General features: G+C 41.1%; 1 protein-coding gene across 2 annotated transcripts in view; it reads left to right on the forward strand.

Moving 5' to 3' along the window:
• The window catches only part of LOC119720158 (unconventional myosin-Ib-like), a 49,149-nt gene extending 36,785 nt beyond the window's left edge, over window positions 1-12,364 (forward strand). Inside the window, exons 15-27 of one of the 2 annotated variants that reach the window (XM_038189718.1) lie at window positions 592-762; window positions 1,410-1,475; window positions 1,784-1,851; window positions 2,147-2,363; window positions 3,129-3,278; window positions 4,064-4,219; window positions 5,510-5,584; window positions 5,866-5,997; window positions 6,556-6,662; window positions 8,585-8,720; window positions 9,670-9,822; window positions 10,867-10,994; window positions 11,818-11,938. In XM_038189718.1, coding sequence (XP_038045646.1) covers window positions 592-762; window positions 1,410-1,475; window positions 1,784-1,851; window positions 2,147-2,363; window positions 3,129-3,278; window positions 4,064-4,219; window positions 5,510-5,584; window positions 5,866-5,997; window positions 6,556-6,662; window positions 8,585-8,720; window positions 9,670-9,822; window positions 10,867-10,994; window positions 11,818-11,938 — 1,680 coding nt within the window. Of the gene's footprint in view, window positions 1-591; window positions 763-1,409; window positions 1,476-1,783; window positions 1,852-2,146; window positions 2,364-3,128; window positions 3,279-4,063; window positions 4,220-5,509; window positions 5,585-5,865; window positions 5,998-6,555; window positions 6,663-8,584; window positions 8,721-9,669; window positions 9,823-10,866; window positions 10,995-11,817 lie in introns of both variants that reach the window. The other variant, XM_038189719.1, reaches the window with a different exon arrangement.

Genomic DNA, 12,364 nt, shown 5'->3' on the forward strand with positions numbered 1-12,364 from the left:
ATTTCTCTGCTCAGCCACCTTCTTTACTCAGGAGATCCATGAAATTGGCAAGCGTGCAAATCAAGTGTGACGTGTGTTTTTGTTTATGCGAGAAGAGCCTGCAATGCGCAAAGGCGACGCGGCCACTGTTGACACTTGAAATGGTGAACAACGTTTTAGGGTTATATTTCTCAAGATTTAAGAGTGAACTTATCAAATTGTGGCAAGACCAGTCTTGCGGGGTGTTAAGTCACAGGGCATAGGAGGTATATGGCAAGTTTCAGCAGTGTCTTCTTCGAGGGCTTTTCCCCATGGTGTTTAGATGTTTATTTCCTGGACTCCCTTGCAGTACGGTGTACTAGGCAAAGTCCATGTGTGGATTTTGCACAATTTGTCACCCACTTGTGCCTCAGATGGTGTTGGATGAAAATGAACCACTTTTAGATTAGCTTGTAGACATCTGAGTAATAGAACTGAAAAAAGTAAACCAGTAGGTTAAAAACAAAAAAGAAAATCATAAAAATCACACCAATTCAATTCAAAATCAATTCAAAAATCAGTTTATTCTGCAGTGTTGTAATTCAGAATGAATTGTTTTTTTGTATTCACAAGGTGACGTACGAAGTGGACGGCTTCATTGACAAGAACAACGACCTCCTATTCCGAGATCTGTCCGAGTTGATGTTCAAGTGTGAGCACATTCTCCTGCAGGACATGTTCCCGGAGGGAGACCCAAAGTTTAGCTCCAACAAGAGACCCATCACCACCGGGTTCCAGTTCAAGGTGGGTAGCTGGGGCCGAAAATGGCCTGAACTGGACCCTGTCAGGACATTGGAGGGGTAGTTCGGTTTGTCAAAAAGATAGCTCAATAAGAGTAAATATGTTAGCATGATATGATGAGAATAGGTAAATAATAACTAAAGGCTTTTGTTGTTTCTTCCACCTCATGACGCTGAACAATTCTTCTAACCTTCGATCCATCTTGATTTTTCAGTCTTGCAATTTGGAGCGCACACCGGGAATTGCATTTGTCTTTTTGATTTTCTTTGTTCCATTAATACAATGAAAATTGAAGATGATTTTTTTGCTGATAGCTCATATATCCAATTGCTGGTTAGTAAATTTTACCCTTGAAAGGTAGCAAGAGAAGCAGTTACAGCTAAATATCTTGCTCGAGGACACAAGGCAACCCCCCCCCCCAAAAAAGTCAATGCTACCACTGTAAATGTACTGAAAACAAGTGTCTTTAATATTGGACTAGTTGCAAAGTTTCGCAGTTTCACATTTATTGTTTTCACTGACATCTTGGTAAGCATACTACCCAATCCAATCTACGGGACGTTATTTTGCCAAAAAGTATGATTTGCCTATACTTCACATTGAAATGCAGTGTTAAGTTACGTATGCATTTCTTTTGGTATTTTTTTCAGCTCTCAGTGGCGCAACTCATGAAGAATCTTCTGGCCAAGGACCCCAACTACATCAGATGTATCAAGGTATGAAACTGTCCTTTGTTTGGTTAATTTAACAAAGCTAAATTACAGGTCAGAGGTGACAAAACAGCAATTAAGAACTCAATCCATTTCATTCTGTCAGGTTGGAAAGATCAACTGTTCATTTTCCAAATTTCATTTCAAAACCTCCAAGTTGGTTTGAAGGACTTACAGTGATGCCAAAGTTTATAGTGGTGTTGCTTGAAATCGTCAGTAATTTTATGATAATATTTCCAAACCTCTGCTTGGGTGTGATTATTTTGATATTAAATGTTTAATGTAGTGTGTATATATTTTTCTTCTCATTTCAGCCCAATGACTACAAGAAGAGCGACGTGTTTGATGAGAAGCTTGTCAGACATCAAGTCAGATATCTGGGGTAAGAATAAACAAACAACTCTATTCTCCCCCCACCCCCACAAAAATAAAGCAGCTCTTGGTCATTCTATAAAAGGGACCAAGGTGTGACATTGTAGATGACTTATTGTGACATTATTGATGACTTGATGACTTATCATGGACTTGTGATAGACTTGTGAGGAGTTCAGAAGATTTGGAAGGACTTGGGAGGACTTGTAATACACTCGATTACAACACTGCATTACACTTTTGAGTTACATGTAGTTCTGGAAAAGGGCTGACAACCAGCTTTTGGTTTGTGCTTGGCATCCCAGGTTGATGGAGAATGTGCGAGTGCGGCGTGCAGGCTACGCCTTCAGGCAGCCTTACGAGGTCTTCTTGGGTCGCTACAAGATGCTCTGCCCGTCCACCTGGCCCAACTGGCGCCGCCAAGCCCAGGACGGGGTCCGAGAGATCCTGACCCATCTCAAGGTCACCAAGGAGGAGTATGCCTTCGGGAGAACCAAGATATTCATCCGCAACCCAAGAACAGTAAGTTACCGTGTACCGTGACTCCCCATGAACTTCCTGGATCCTCCGAAATCCTCCGCTGTGCACAAAACCGGTGGCACATTCTTTACATTTTCAAGGGCTCTACCTTCCTCAATCCTGCAAAATCCTCCAAAATGTCCCAGTAGATACTCAAGAAGCTGGGAGGGTCAGGGTTGATCTAGATTGAACCTACCGTGACAGACAGGGTCGGGGGAAGGAAAAAGCTTTTGGTATCATTTGGAATGGGAAAGCGGTATAGACTAATGAAGCGACCCCCGTTACCGAGATAGCACCATGCTGTGGGTTTGTTCATAGCCTACCTCCATGGTTGAATAAAACACCAGTTGGGAGCGTACCACCATCTCCGTAATGGATTCTTTTACAAATGATCGTATACATAAGTCTAATGATACAAGTGAGTGAGTTGGAACAAATTCTCAAATGCCAAGTCTTGGGCTCCAGTAGACTTGACATCTGTTTATTTGTTCTTATTGCCTGGGGCATGGACAAGTACTCACAATAAACATTGACTTCACTCGTGCAAGTCTTCCATTCTCCAAGTAACTCACCAGGGCATAGAAATTTGCAAAGCCAGAAAAACCACTTGTTTAGCAAAAACGGGTCACCAGCTTAAAATGTCCTGTGATGCGTCCTGTTAGTTACTGGTTCTCAGATGAATGTTGCCCAGCACATAAAACCACCAAGCAATATTTTTTATTGGCCTGTATTGGATTGAGCAACCCCTTGCTTCTCTCATGTTTTCAGTTGTTTGATCTGGAGGAGCGGCGGCACCGTAGGATGGAGGATCTAGCCACTCTGCTACAGAGGATCTACCGTGGCTGGAAGGCCTACTCCACGTTCCAACTGATGAGACAGAGTGCAGTCCTTATTGAGACTAGGTTCAGGGGATACAGGGTGAGACAGTCGTCTAAAAGAATAACGATAAACTAGAGCCGATAATGGTACCCTTTGGGAGACATTCCCACAGACTTGTGCAACATTTTTTTCCCGACTTTCCAGACCCCAAACTCCAAGTTTCTTCTATCCAACCCCAACAAAATTTGGTATTTTTAGTAACTGGATCACGAGCAATGGATTTAGCCTTTTTGCGATGTTAACATTTTGCCTCTAAATAGGAGCTGAGGCATTACAGAGACATTGAAATGTAAGATGTTATGCATGTTTTACTAAAATTACCCATTCTTATGACTGTCTGTGGAATGCCATTGGAAGCTATTGAGCTGAGTGAGAATTACAGATTACACACAGGTATTCAAATACGAGTGGGACTATATATTCATTTCAGTCAAGACTGAAACATTATTTTTACCGTCAGATTTTATGTTTTGAATGTGATTAACAAGTCTGAAATATTGATAGCGATTTTTGTCTGTTTCCGTTGCGACTCTTCGTTCATTCATGGAGGTGGGAAAACGTCCATGTTTCATTGTATTTAATGGGTATTCATCACTTCGTAGAACGGTAGATCAGTGGTGATTTTTTTTATAAAAATAGTCATTACTTGGAATAGAGTATGCATATTAAGTGAAATTTTCACAGTTACTAGTCAATGACATGTACTTTATCCCTGTGTTATTTTTATGAAATAGAGCAGGCCACATATTTCAAAAAACGTTTGTAAATTTGGTCACTTTCTTTTGACTCACCCCGTATGTCATCCATTGTCTTGAATTCCTCAGGAGAGAAAGCAGTATGTGAGGATACGCAACGCCACCATCATGATCGCGTCTTACTACCGAGGCCACCAGGCCCGCAAGGAGTTCAGAAGACGAAAGTATCAAGCCAAGTGTCTCTGGGCAGCCAACATCGTACACAAGTACTTCTTGGGATGGAAGGTGCGTGCAGGACTCTGTTATCTTTAACCCTGTCATTGCCACTAAGAGTTTGCAGTGTTTTCTCGACCAGACAGTATGGGCTCTGTGCACGAATAGTAGATGGTATTTTGTCACCACTTGCAAATACTCTAGTGGGGGAGACACACTGCGTGTAGATACTGGTTGACACTCGTATTGCACGGACTGGTTCACCAGGGTTCCCAGTCATTCTGGAAATCAGGAAAAACCTTGAAAATGGGGTTCCATTTCTCCGGAAAAAATCTGAGAATTTCAGAAAAATATCAAAAATCAGTGAAAAATCAAGGAATTTTACAGTGAGCCGGAAGGGAAAGACTTTTGCCAGTTTGGGGTATGTGCGTCGTGTAACATGTGTCCAAGTTGCGTTCTTTGACTGACTGGTAAGGGTGGTTTTTTAGTGTTAATGCATTGTGAATATTATCAGTATTTTAGTTGCTATGGTGTGACCACCTCGACTTCCCAGCAACCTTGTTCAAGTGAAAATATTTCTCATGGAATTTTGAAAAAAAGTTCAGGGAAATTTCAGGGAAAACTCAGGGAATTTGTTTTTATAAAGTGATGGGAATCCTGTTCATGCACCACTTACTGGTTCACAGTCATATTGCACGGACTGGTTCATGCTCGTATTGCACGAAGTAAGCAAGACTAATTTTGCTCTGAATGAGCTTGTAGCTCTTTGCAGGAACGTTCAATTGGGTCTTTGCATGAACGTTCAGCTATACTCGTGCACGGAGTCCATACCACCTCTGGGTTAGAGTGACCTAACCCAGACTACAATGTGGCTACAACGTGGGACTCACATGCAGCAGTATATTGATTAAAACCAGAATTTTGGGCTTGTGTTCATAGGCAAGACACTTTACTACAATTGCCTCTCCCCCAGGAATATAGACTGATGAGAAACTGTCTTTGTATTTGCACTCACTTGAAGTATAAAGCGTCCTTTGCACCAATCTCAAGCTACTGCACAATACTTATATCATGGCCTAATGGACAGAGCCAAACAAAAATTGAAGTGCTATAGCCTATCCCTAACAGTCCTGAATCCTCCAATTTTAATACGATTTTGCACACCCCCTAGGGAGTTAAGGTTTTAAGACATTTCTATAAAGTACTGTAAAAGCTCCACATTAGTATTATTCTGTCTACCATATGATATTTCTGTATTGTGTTAACAATGTTTATATTTTCCCAAAGTATTGTACTTCACAGCCAGTTTGGTGCATTGTATGTCGACATAAGAATCTGACTAATCTACTGACTTATTTGCAGATTCGCAAGGAGCACAGGAAGCGTTTCAGGTCCAACGCTGCCCCCAAGATTGTTGCGTTCCTCCAAAGATGCCATGTAAGTCATAAAACCCTGGCTACTGCTCTTTCTAGAGTGCTTTTTTAGTACGAGGCTTGCCTGTTCATGTATGTAAATGTGCTGCTGGTTTCACATACTTTCATGTTACTCGTGTAGGGAATAGTCTCTGGGTAAAGTGGATTTTACTTATTTCCATCCAATTACCACTACAATATGTTGTACAAACTTTTTTAGCCATTCTGAATGAATTGAATAGAGCTGTGCACGCTCTGAGACTAGCTTGATGAGGCTTACCTTGTCTTGTTTTGTTGTTGTTGCAGCACACAAGTTATCTACGTCGATTGCAGCAGCATCTGCCCACCATGTCCCCCTTGGACTATTCCTGGCCTCCCTGCTCCGTCCTACACACCAAGGCACATAAACAACTCAAGGAAATCTTCATCAGATGGCGGGTGAGTCCAAAATACAAAACTTTGCCATTTCCTTTCTTTTAAAGTTACGAAGGATCATTTGCTTTTTGTGCAATTTTTTTTTCACATGTAAAGTAATAGTTCCTGAGCTCAACCGTCCAAAATCCTGCATCTCCCAGTGCTTTGATCATGGAGGTTAAAGTTAGACCAGTTGACGGAAAACTTTTTGTTGGGACATGTGTTCTTAGCAAGAATTGTCAAAATTGATCAACAGTTATTGAAAGTTTAAATTTAGGAAAGTCTCTTTCTTGATAAAAAGTTGCTGCAAACTGCAAACTGGACTGACCTGACTTAAACAAATCTTAAAAGTTTGATAAAAGATATATAAATGAAATGTATGAAATAAATCAGATTATTAAACACAAATAAAAACAGTTGTGTGCTACATGTGACGTGTGACATCCAAATATTTGTGGAAGTTGAGCTTGGAACGGAAAAAAAGCTTATTGATGATAAATGATAAGACTGATGTAGCATTTGGGTTCTGGATGAACCAAGATCAGTCGAAGAAACTATAATTCTTGTATTCCTGCCTCCCAGGCTAAGCAATATCGGAAGAGATTTGATGAGGCCACGAGGATGCGATTTGGGGAGAAAGTAACAGCAAGCATCCTCTTCAAGGATAAGAAGACCCTCTACCCTAAGAGGTAAAACTTACAGAAACTAACAGAAACACGATGACCCTTTGACATTGATTGAGAGTTATCATAACTTTGGTAGTGAATGAATGAAGTCCTTATGCAGACCATTAAAGAACACAGTTGTTTATGAGATGTTTCCATAATTGAAGGAGGGACATATAGCCTTAGGGCCCTGTCACACTTCTGCGTATCCTAATTCCTTATGAGTTGCGCATTGACATTTTTTTCATATGCAGTCGTACGCACAATACGCACCTCATATGCATCTCTATCGTTTTGTGTAGGTTTTATGTACGCAGATATATGCATGGTACGGTCCAGTACGCAGGATAGTTTTGGGCATGCACAAAACTACGCTGCGTACGCTGTTACGCAGGTCATAAGTTATAAATACGCAGCGCATCGGTCCCGCATCGGTCGAGTGCGTTACGAGTACGCTATGTGTTCGTGACGCATCCCGTCAGCATATGAGCTGCCTGTATTGGACGTATACATAGCGTACTTGCAGCACAGATGCAACGCACGCTGAACGGCGAGCGGCGGAAATGCGGCGGGAATACGCTCAGAAGTGCGTCAAGCATGCGGTCGGCATAAGTCGGGTGCGTCCGGAATACGCTCGGCATGCGCACTGCATACTGACCTATTCGCAGCCCGAAAAATAATGTTGTGCACTGCATACGCAACTCATACGCATCTCATACGCAATGGATGCGCTGAATTCGTTACTTGTACGCTAGATGTGCGTCGCACATAAGTCAAAGTGATCAAAACATTTAGACGTTAATTGAGCGTACGGCTGCGTATTGAAAATTTTTGATAAGGAACTCATAAGGAACTAGGATACGCAAAGGTGTGACGGGGCTAAACTTACAAGATAAGTTTGTGCATCTGTGTTTTGCAAGCTAAATGTTCTATGCACAATCACAAGGAGTACTTAGCTACTTAAGCTCAATGTTTGTAGTCTTCCCGTTAGTCTTTATGTTGTTAACTGGCTCAGATGTTTATAGGCAATTAACCAACTAAAGCCCGCCACACACATTTGCGATTTTACCGGTTCACTGGATTATCGGGCCATCGGACGTACACATCGGAGAGGTGCGCGCTGAAAAATCGGACCGATCTGACCGTACACTGGGTGACCGGATGAAATCAAACATGTTTGATTTGTTTCACATCCGATTTCACCAGATCCGATTTCCTTGGAAAGGTGTGTGGGCAGCACTCTGATTTCACCGAACGCAATATTTTTGTTAACCAATCAGATTCACGAAGGAAGTCACATGATTCAAAATTGACAGCTACAAGTTTGTCATCATGTGACTGGTCATCATGTGACTGGTCATCATGTGACTGGTCATCATGTGACCGATTATAGAACGGAATGGGGCATGTGTCCATCAGGTGTTTAAATAACATTCATGATGATTGACTGATTGTGGTTTTAATGTATTTTTAATGAATTTTACTTGGTATTTAAATCAATAGATTGGTGATGTATTAATATTTTTGATGAGCTTTTTTAGTGTATTTAGTGACATTTGTTTTATTAACTTTGTAAAGCGCATTGAGATTGTGTCAATGATGTAATGCGCTATATAAGAATTAATTATTATTATTATTATTATTAATGTTGCAGTCTCTCGGTGAAAAAAAAACTGTACAGGTGAACTGGTAAACTGGTAAATCGGAACAGTGTGTGGCAGGCTTGAGAGGTTATTAATAGTGTGCAGGCTTTAGAAGTACTCAAGATTTTATTTTTAAAAGACATGTCATTGTCATAAAGTGTTAAATGAGTAAGCAAGTAAGGAAAATTAGTTGGAAGGGAAAGAAAAAAAAACTAGCCAAGAAAGGAGGAAACATTCTGTTTGTCCAAACTGAATTGATGGGATCTGACAACAGTGTGTCCTGTGTGCGTATCCTTCTTACAGTGTGTCCAAGGTATTCCAGGGTGACTACGTACAGCTAAAGAAGAACGCCAAGTTCAACAAGACCTTCTCCGCAACCAACGACCAGCACGTGGTGTTTGCCGACGTCATTAACAAGATCAACAGAGGCAATGCAAAGGTATGGTAACACAGGCAATGCCGCAATAAAAACACCAGCAGTCCACATTCTGTAGACTTGTTTTGTAGAGAGTTTATGGGTGAACTCATACTCCATTTGAGAAAGTCTTGTGGAGTGCCGTGGCCTCGTGGTCTGGGGCATTGAATTCGTGGTCTGCGGGTAATTCTGCAGGTTGTGGGTTCGAGTCCAGCCTGCGGCTATAGTGCGTGTGCCCTTGGGCAAGGCACTATGTCACTCATTACTTCTCTCCACTCAGTGGTTTATTTTAGCTGCTTTGCGCCGAAATGGCAGCATCGAGCTGTATACTCCCCAGGGAGCTGAGATTGTCTTTGGAATGTTTCATTGGCCCAATGAGCAGGGGTAATAATGATGAAGTGCCTTGAGCACCAATACTGGTGGATACGTGCACTTTATAAATACGCATTGTTTGCCACTTTGTGAGGTTGCAGTCGTACATGAATCAATGAAAGTCATTTTCTTAACAATATAAATTAACTCCCAACACAGTTTTAAGACTTATAAGTTATGCAAGTTTTCTTAAGATTAAGATGCCAGTTGCACCTGATCAGTTTACCCATCTGTGTTGTGTGCTTACTTCCATCATAAAAAAATAGTGGTATTATGTTGAGGTTTAGATAATCCACTTTGGTCAAACACTGCTTGAATATCTGTGTGTTATAGTTTGTAAAGTGTTTCCCAGGTATTGATTTATGAGTGAGTTGAGTATCTTGTCCCTATTGTCGGTGCTGACACTTGTTTACTTTATTTTTCTCATCAAAACTTCCCATACCCTGAAAATAAAGAAAACTAAAGGAATGAAAAGTGTTATCGAGAAGTCTATCGTGAACCTCGTTAGTTCCATTTGAAGAAATAAGTAATACCGACAGAGTGTTAGCTTTGTTTTCTTCATGTTTTTTTTTCACTTTAATTTTTCATTTCTCCTGCGCAGATGCATTCCCAGCTGTTTGTCCTAACCACCAGCTCTTTCCTCATGATGGATCAGAAGACACTAGCCCTCAAGAGTCGTATTCCCCTGGCTGATGTAGCTGGCTTTACCGTCAGTCCTTACAGCGATGGCATCGTCGTCTTGCACTTACAAAAGGTAAGCAGATCTGTCTTGTCTGTCTGACTTTCTTATGGATAACTAACACTCTTTCCCTCAGTGTGAAATAAGATTTTGTTGCAAGTTTAAAGTCTCAAGGTTTTGCAAGTCTGTCAAAGAATTAATTGCCCTGAACCATTTGTTTCTGCACTGCCCCAAACTGTCCTGCCTGTTACTCCCTATACAGCCCCAAAACGGCCTCAGCACTTCATGGTTTTATGGATTCATTACGGAATAAATACAATGTAATACAATCTAATACAATCTAATACAAGTTCGAATGAGGTAATAAGGCAGGATTGAAACAATGTGTAATTAAACAAGTTTGTTGTGTCCCAATACAGTCAAAAACTGCCTCAGCGCTTCATGGTTTTATGGATTCATCACGGAATAAATACAGCGTCTTACAATGTAATACAATGTAATACAATGTAATACAATGTAATACAATCTAATACAAGTTCGAATGGGGTGATAAGACGGGATTGAAACAATGTGTAATTAAAAAAGTTTGTTGTATTCTCCAGTTACAAAAGACTGATCCATGACGTTTGACCAATCACAACCTTGATTTATGTTGGACATGCGTGCACAAAAGTCTGACATGCGTGCACGCGGGTATGATGTGCACGGCTGGAACATGCAGTGTGGCATCGGAGAGGCACACGTGTTGTTTCCTCATGTGCGCAGTGGGCGGGGCTTAACGGATCGGTCTATTGCAACATCAACTTATCAGCACAAAAAGTAGAACAACAACAGAAACAGTCAATATCTTTATTTGGCCTGGTTTGGTTTTTTGTTTTTGCCAATATCCTAGATGGGTAAACTTCAAACTCATTCTGTTAAAAACCAATTCACAGTGTGAGGCATGATCGATAATATATTTCTTGGGTGTGTCACTGCCTATGAATTGAAACTATTGAAAGCCAGTCATCGGGTTGCTTTCAAGTTCATTTCTAAGATAGAATTACTGCTGAGAAGTGCAACTGTGTGTCACAATTTGCAAAAGATTTTATCTTTTTTTGACTTGGTTTGCCATTCCAGGGAAGTGAGCATACCAAGAAAGGGGATTTTGTGATTGTGACCGACAAATCTATTGAGCTGGTCACCAAGTTCCAGCGGAGTATCCGAACCGTGACCAATCAAGATGTACAAGTCAAGGTGACCGACAGGTATGTAACTGTTATCCTTGCTGCCTGTGTTGGAATCCGCACGGGTCAACAAGGGATACCGTGTCATGTCATGTCTTGTCCTGTCTTGTCATATCTTGTCATATATCTTGTCATATCATGTCATATTGTGTCATATAATGTCATACTGAAGCAAACCAGTGCGCTTTTGCTCTGTGCCCCTTTTTTATCAGCGCTCCCCATTGGAAATATGGCACGAGCCCCCCCCCCCCCCACCCCACCCCACCCCCACCCCACCCCACCCCACCTATTGATTTTTGGAGGCCTACCTGTCCGGAGAAAATAACCGGTCTACATTTCAGCACGCCTCCCTGAAAAAAAATTCTGGATCCACCCTGCTAGCCCCCCAAAATATTGGCTCTAGAACCGCCTCTGTTGTGTGTGGTTCTGAGAAGAACCATTAATTTGACATTACAAAAGGAGAAAGGAAGGAGAAATGAAGAGAAATACAGCACAGTTTATAGTATTACTACACATCTATTGTCGCTTTCTTGAGGTTAATTGATTTGCTGATTTTAGTTTCATAACACTAAATTTTTTGGCAATCACCATTCAAAAGTTGACTTTTCAACTAATTATTTTCATCCTTTTCAAGCCCATATGTCTGTATTTATGTTGATCACCCTTTGACAAATTTGCAAAATATTCTTTTCAAATTTCATTTATTTAAGATATTAACAATAATGCTCAATGGATTTTGTGGCTGTTCCTCTTTTATTTTTTAAAGACAAATCGACAAGTTACGTAAAACAAAAGGTTTTCCAGGAAACAGTCAGTATTTGTCATTTCCCATTATCTTGAACAGATTCCCATTGAACTTCAACGGTACCCGTGTGCAGGCTACCGTCTGCACGCAAGACGCCAACGTATCAAACCCCCACCCCTCCATCAAGCGGAAAGGCGCCAAGCTTGAAATCATGGCCTAATGCGACAACAGGTAAACGTACGAGAACAAAGTGAACCTGACGCTTACTCCCACAGATAAACCCTGAAGGCTAGTGGTTCTCTGGTTCGGAAAGATGCCACATGTATTCCTGGTCAGTTGACCCCAGCTTCAAGCTCCATACCTGACTATTTTGTGAAGAAAACTCGGATGTCTCAGCGTACAGCAGTATTAACAAGCTGAAATGCTGGTAGCCAACTTGACTCTGTCTGGCGCCCTCACAGGAGTTTAATCGCAAAGAATAAAAATGTGTAATTATGAAATTTCGTCAGTGAAAGGGCAAAACCAAATTATTTAAAAAATATTTACCCCCCAAACTATCTCTGTTTTTTGTTTATAGTTTAGAGCTACACAATCTATATTTAGGTTTTTTTGAGATGTCTTAATTTTTTTTTTTGTGGGGGGGGGG

This window comes from Patiria miniata, unplaced genomic scaffold (genome assembly GCF_015706575.1).
Source record: "Patiria miniata isolate m_02_andy unplaced genomic scaffold, ASM1570657v1 HiC_scaffold_9, whole genome shotgun sequence".
NCBI lineage: Eukaryota > Metazoa > Echinodermata > Asteroidea > Valvatida > Asterinidae > Patiria > Patiria miniata.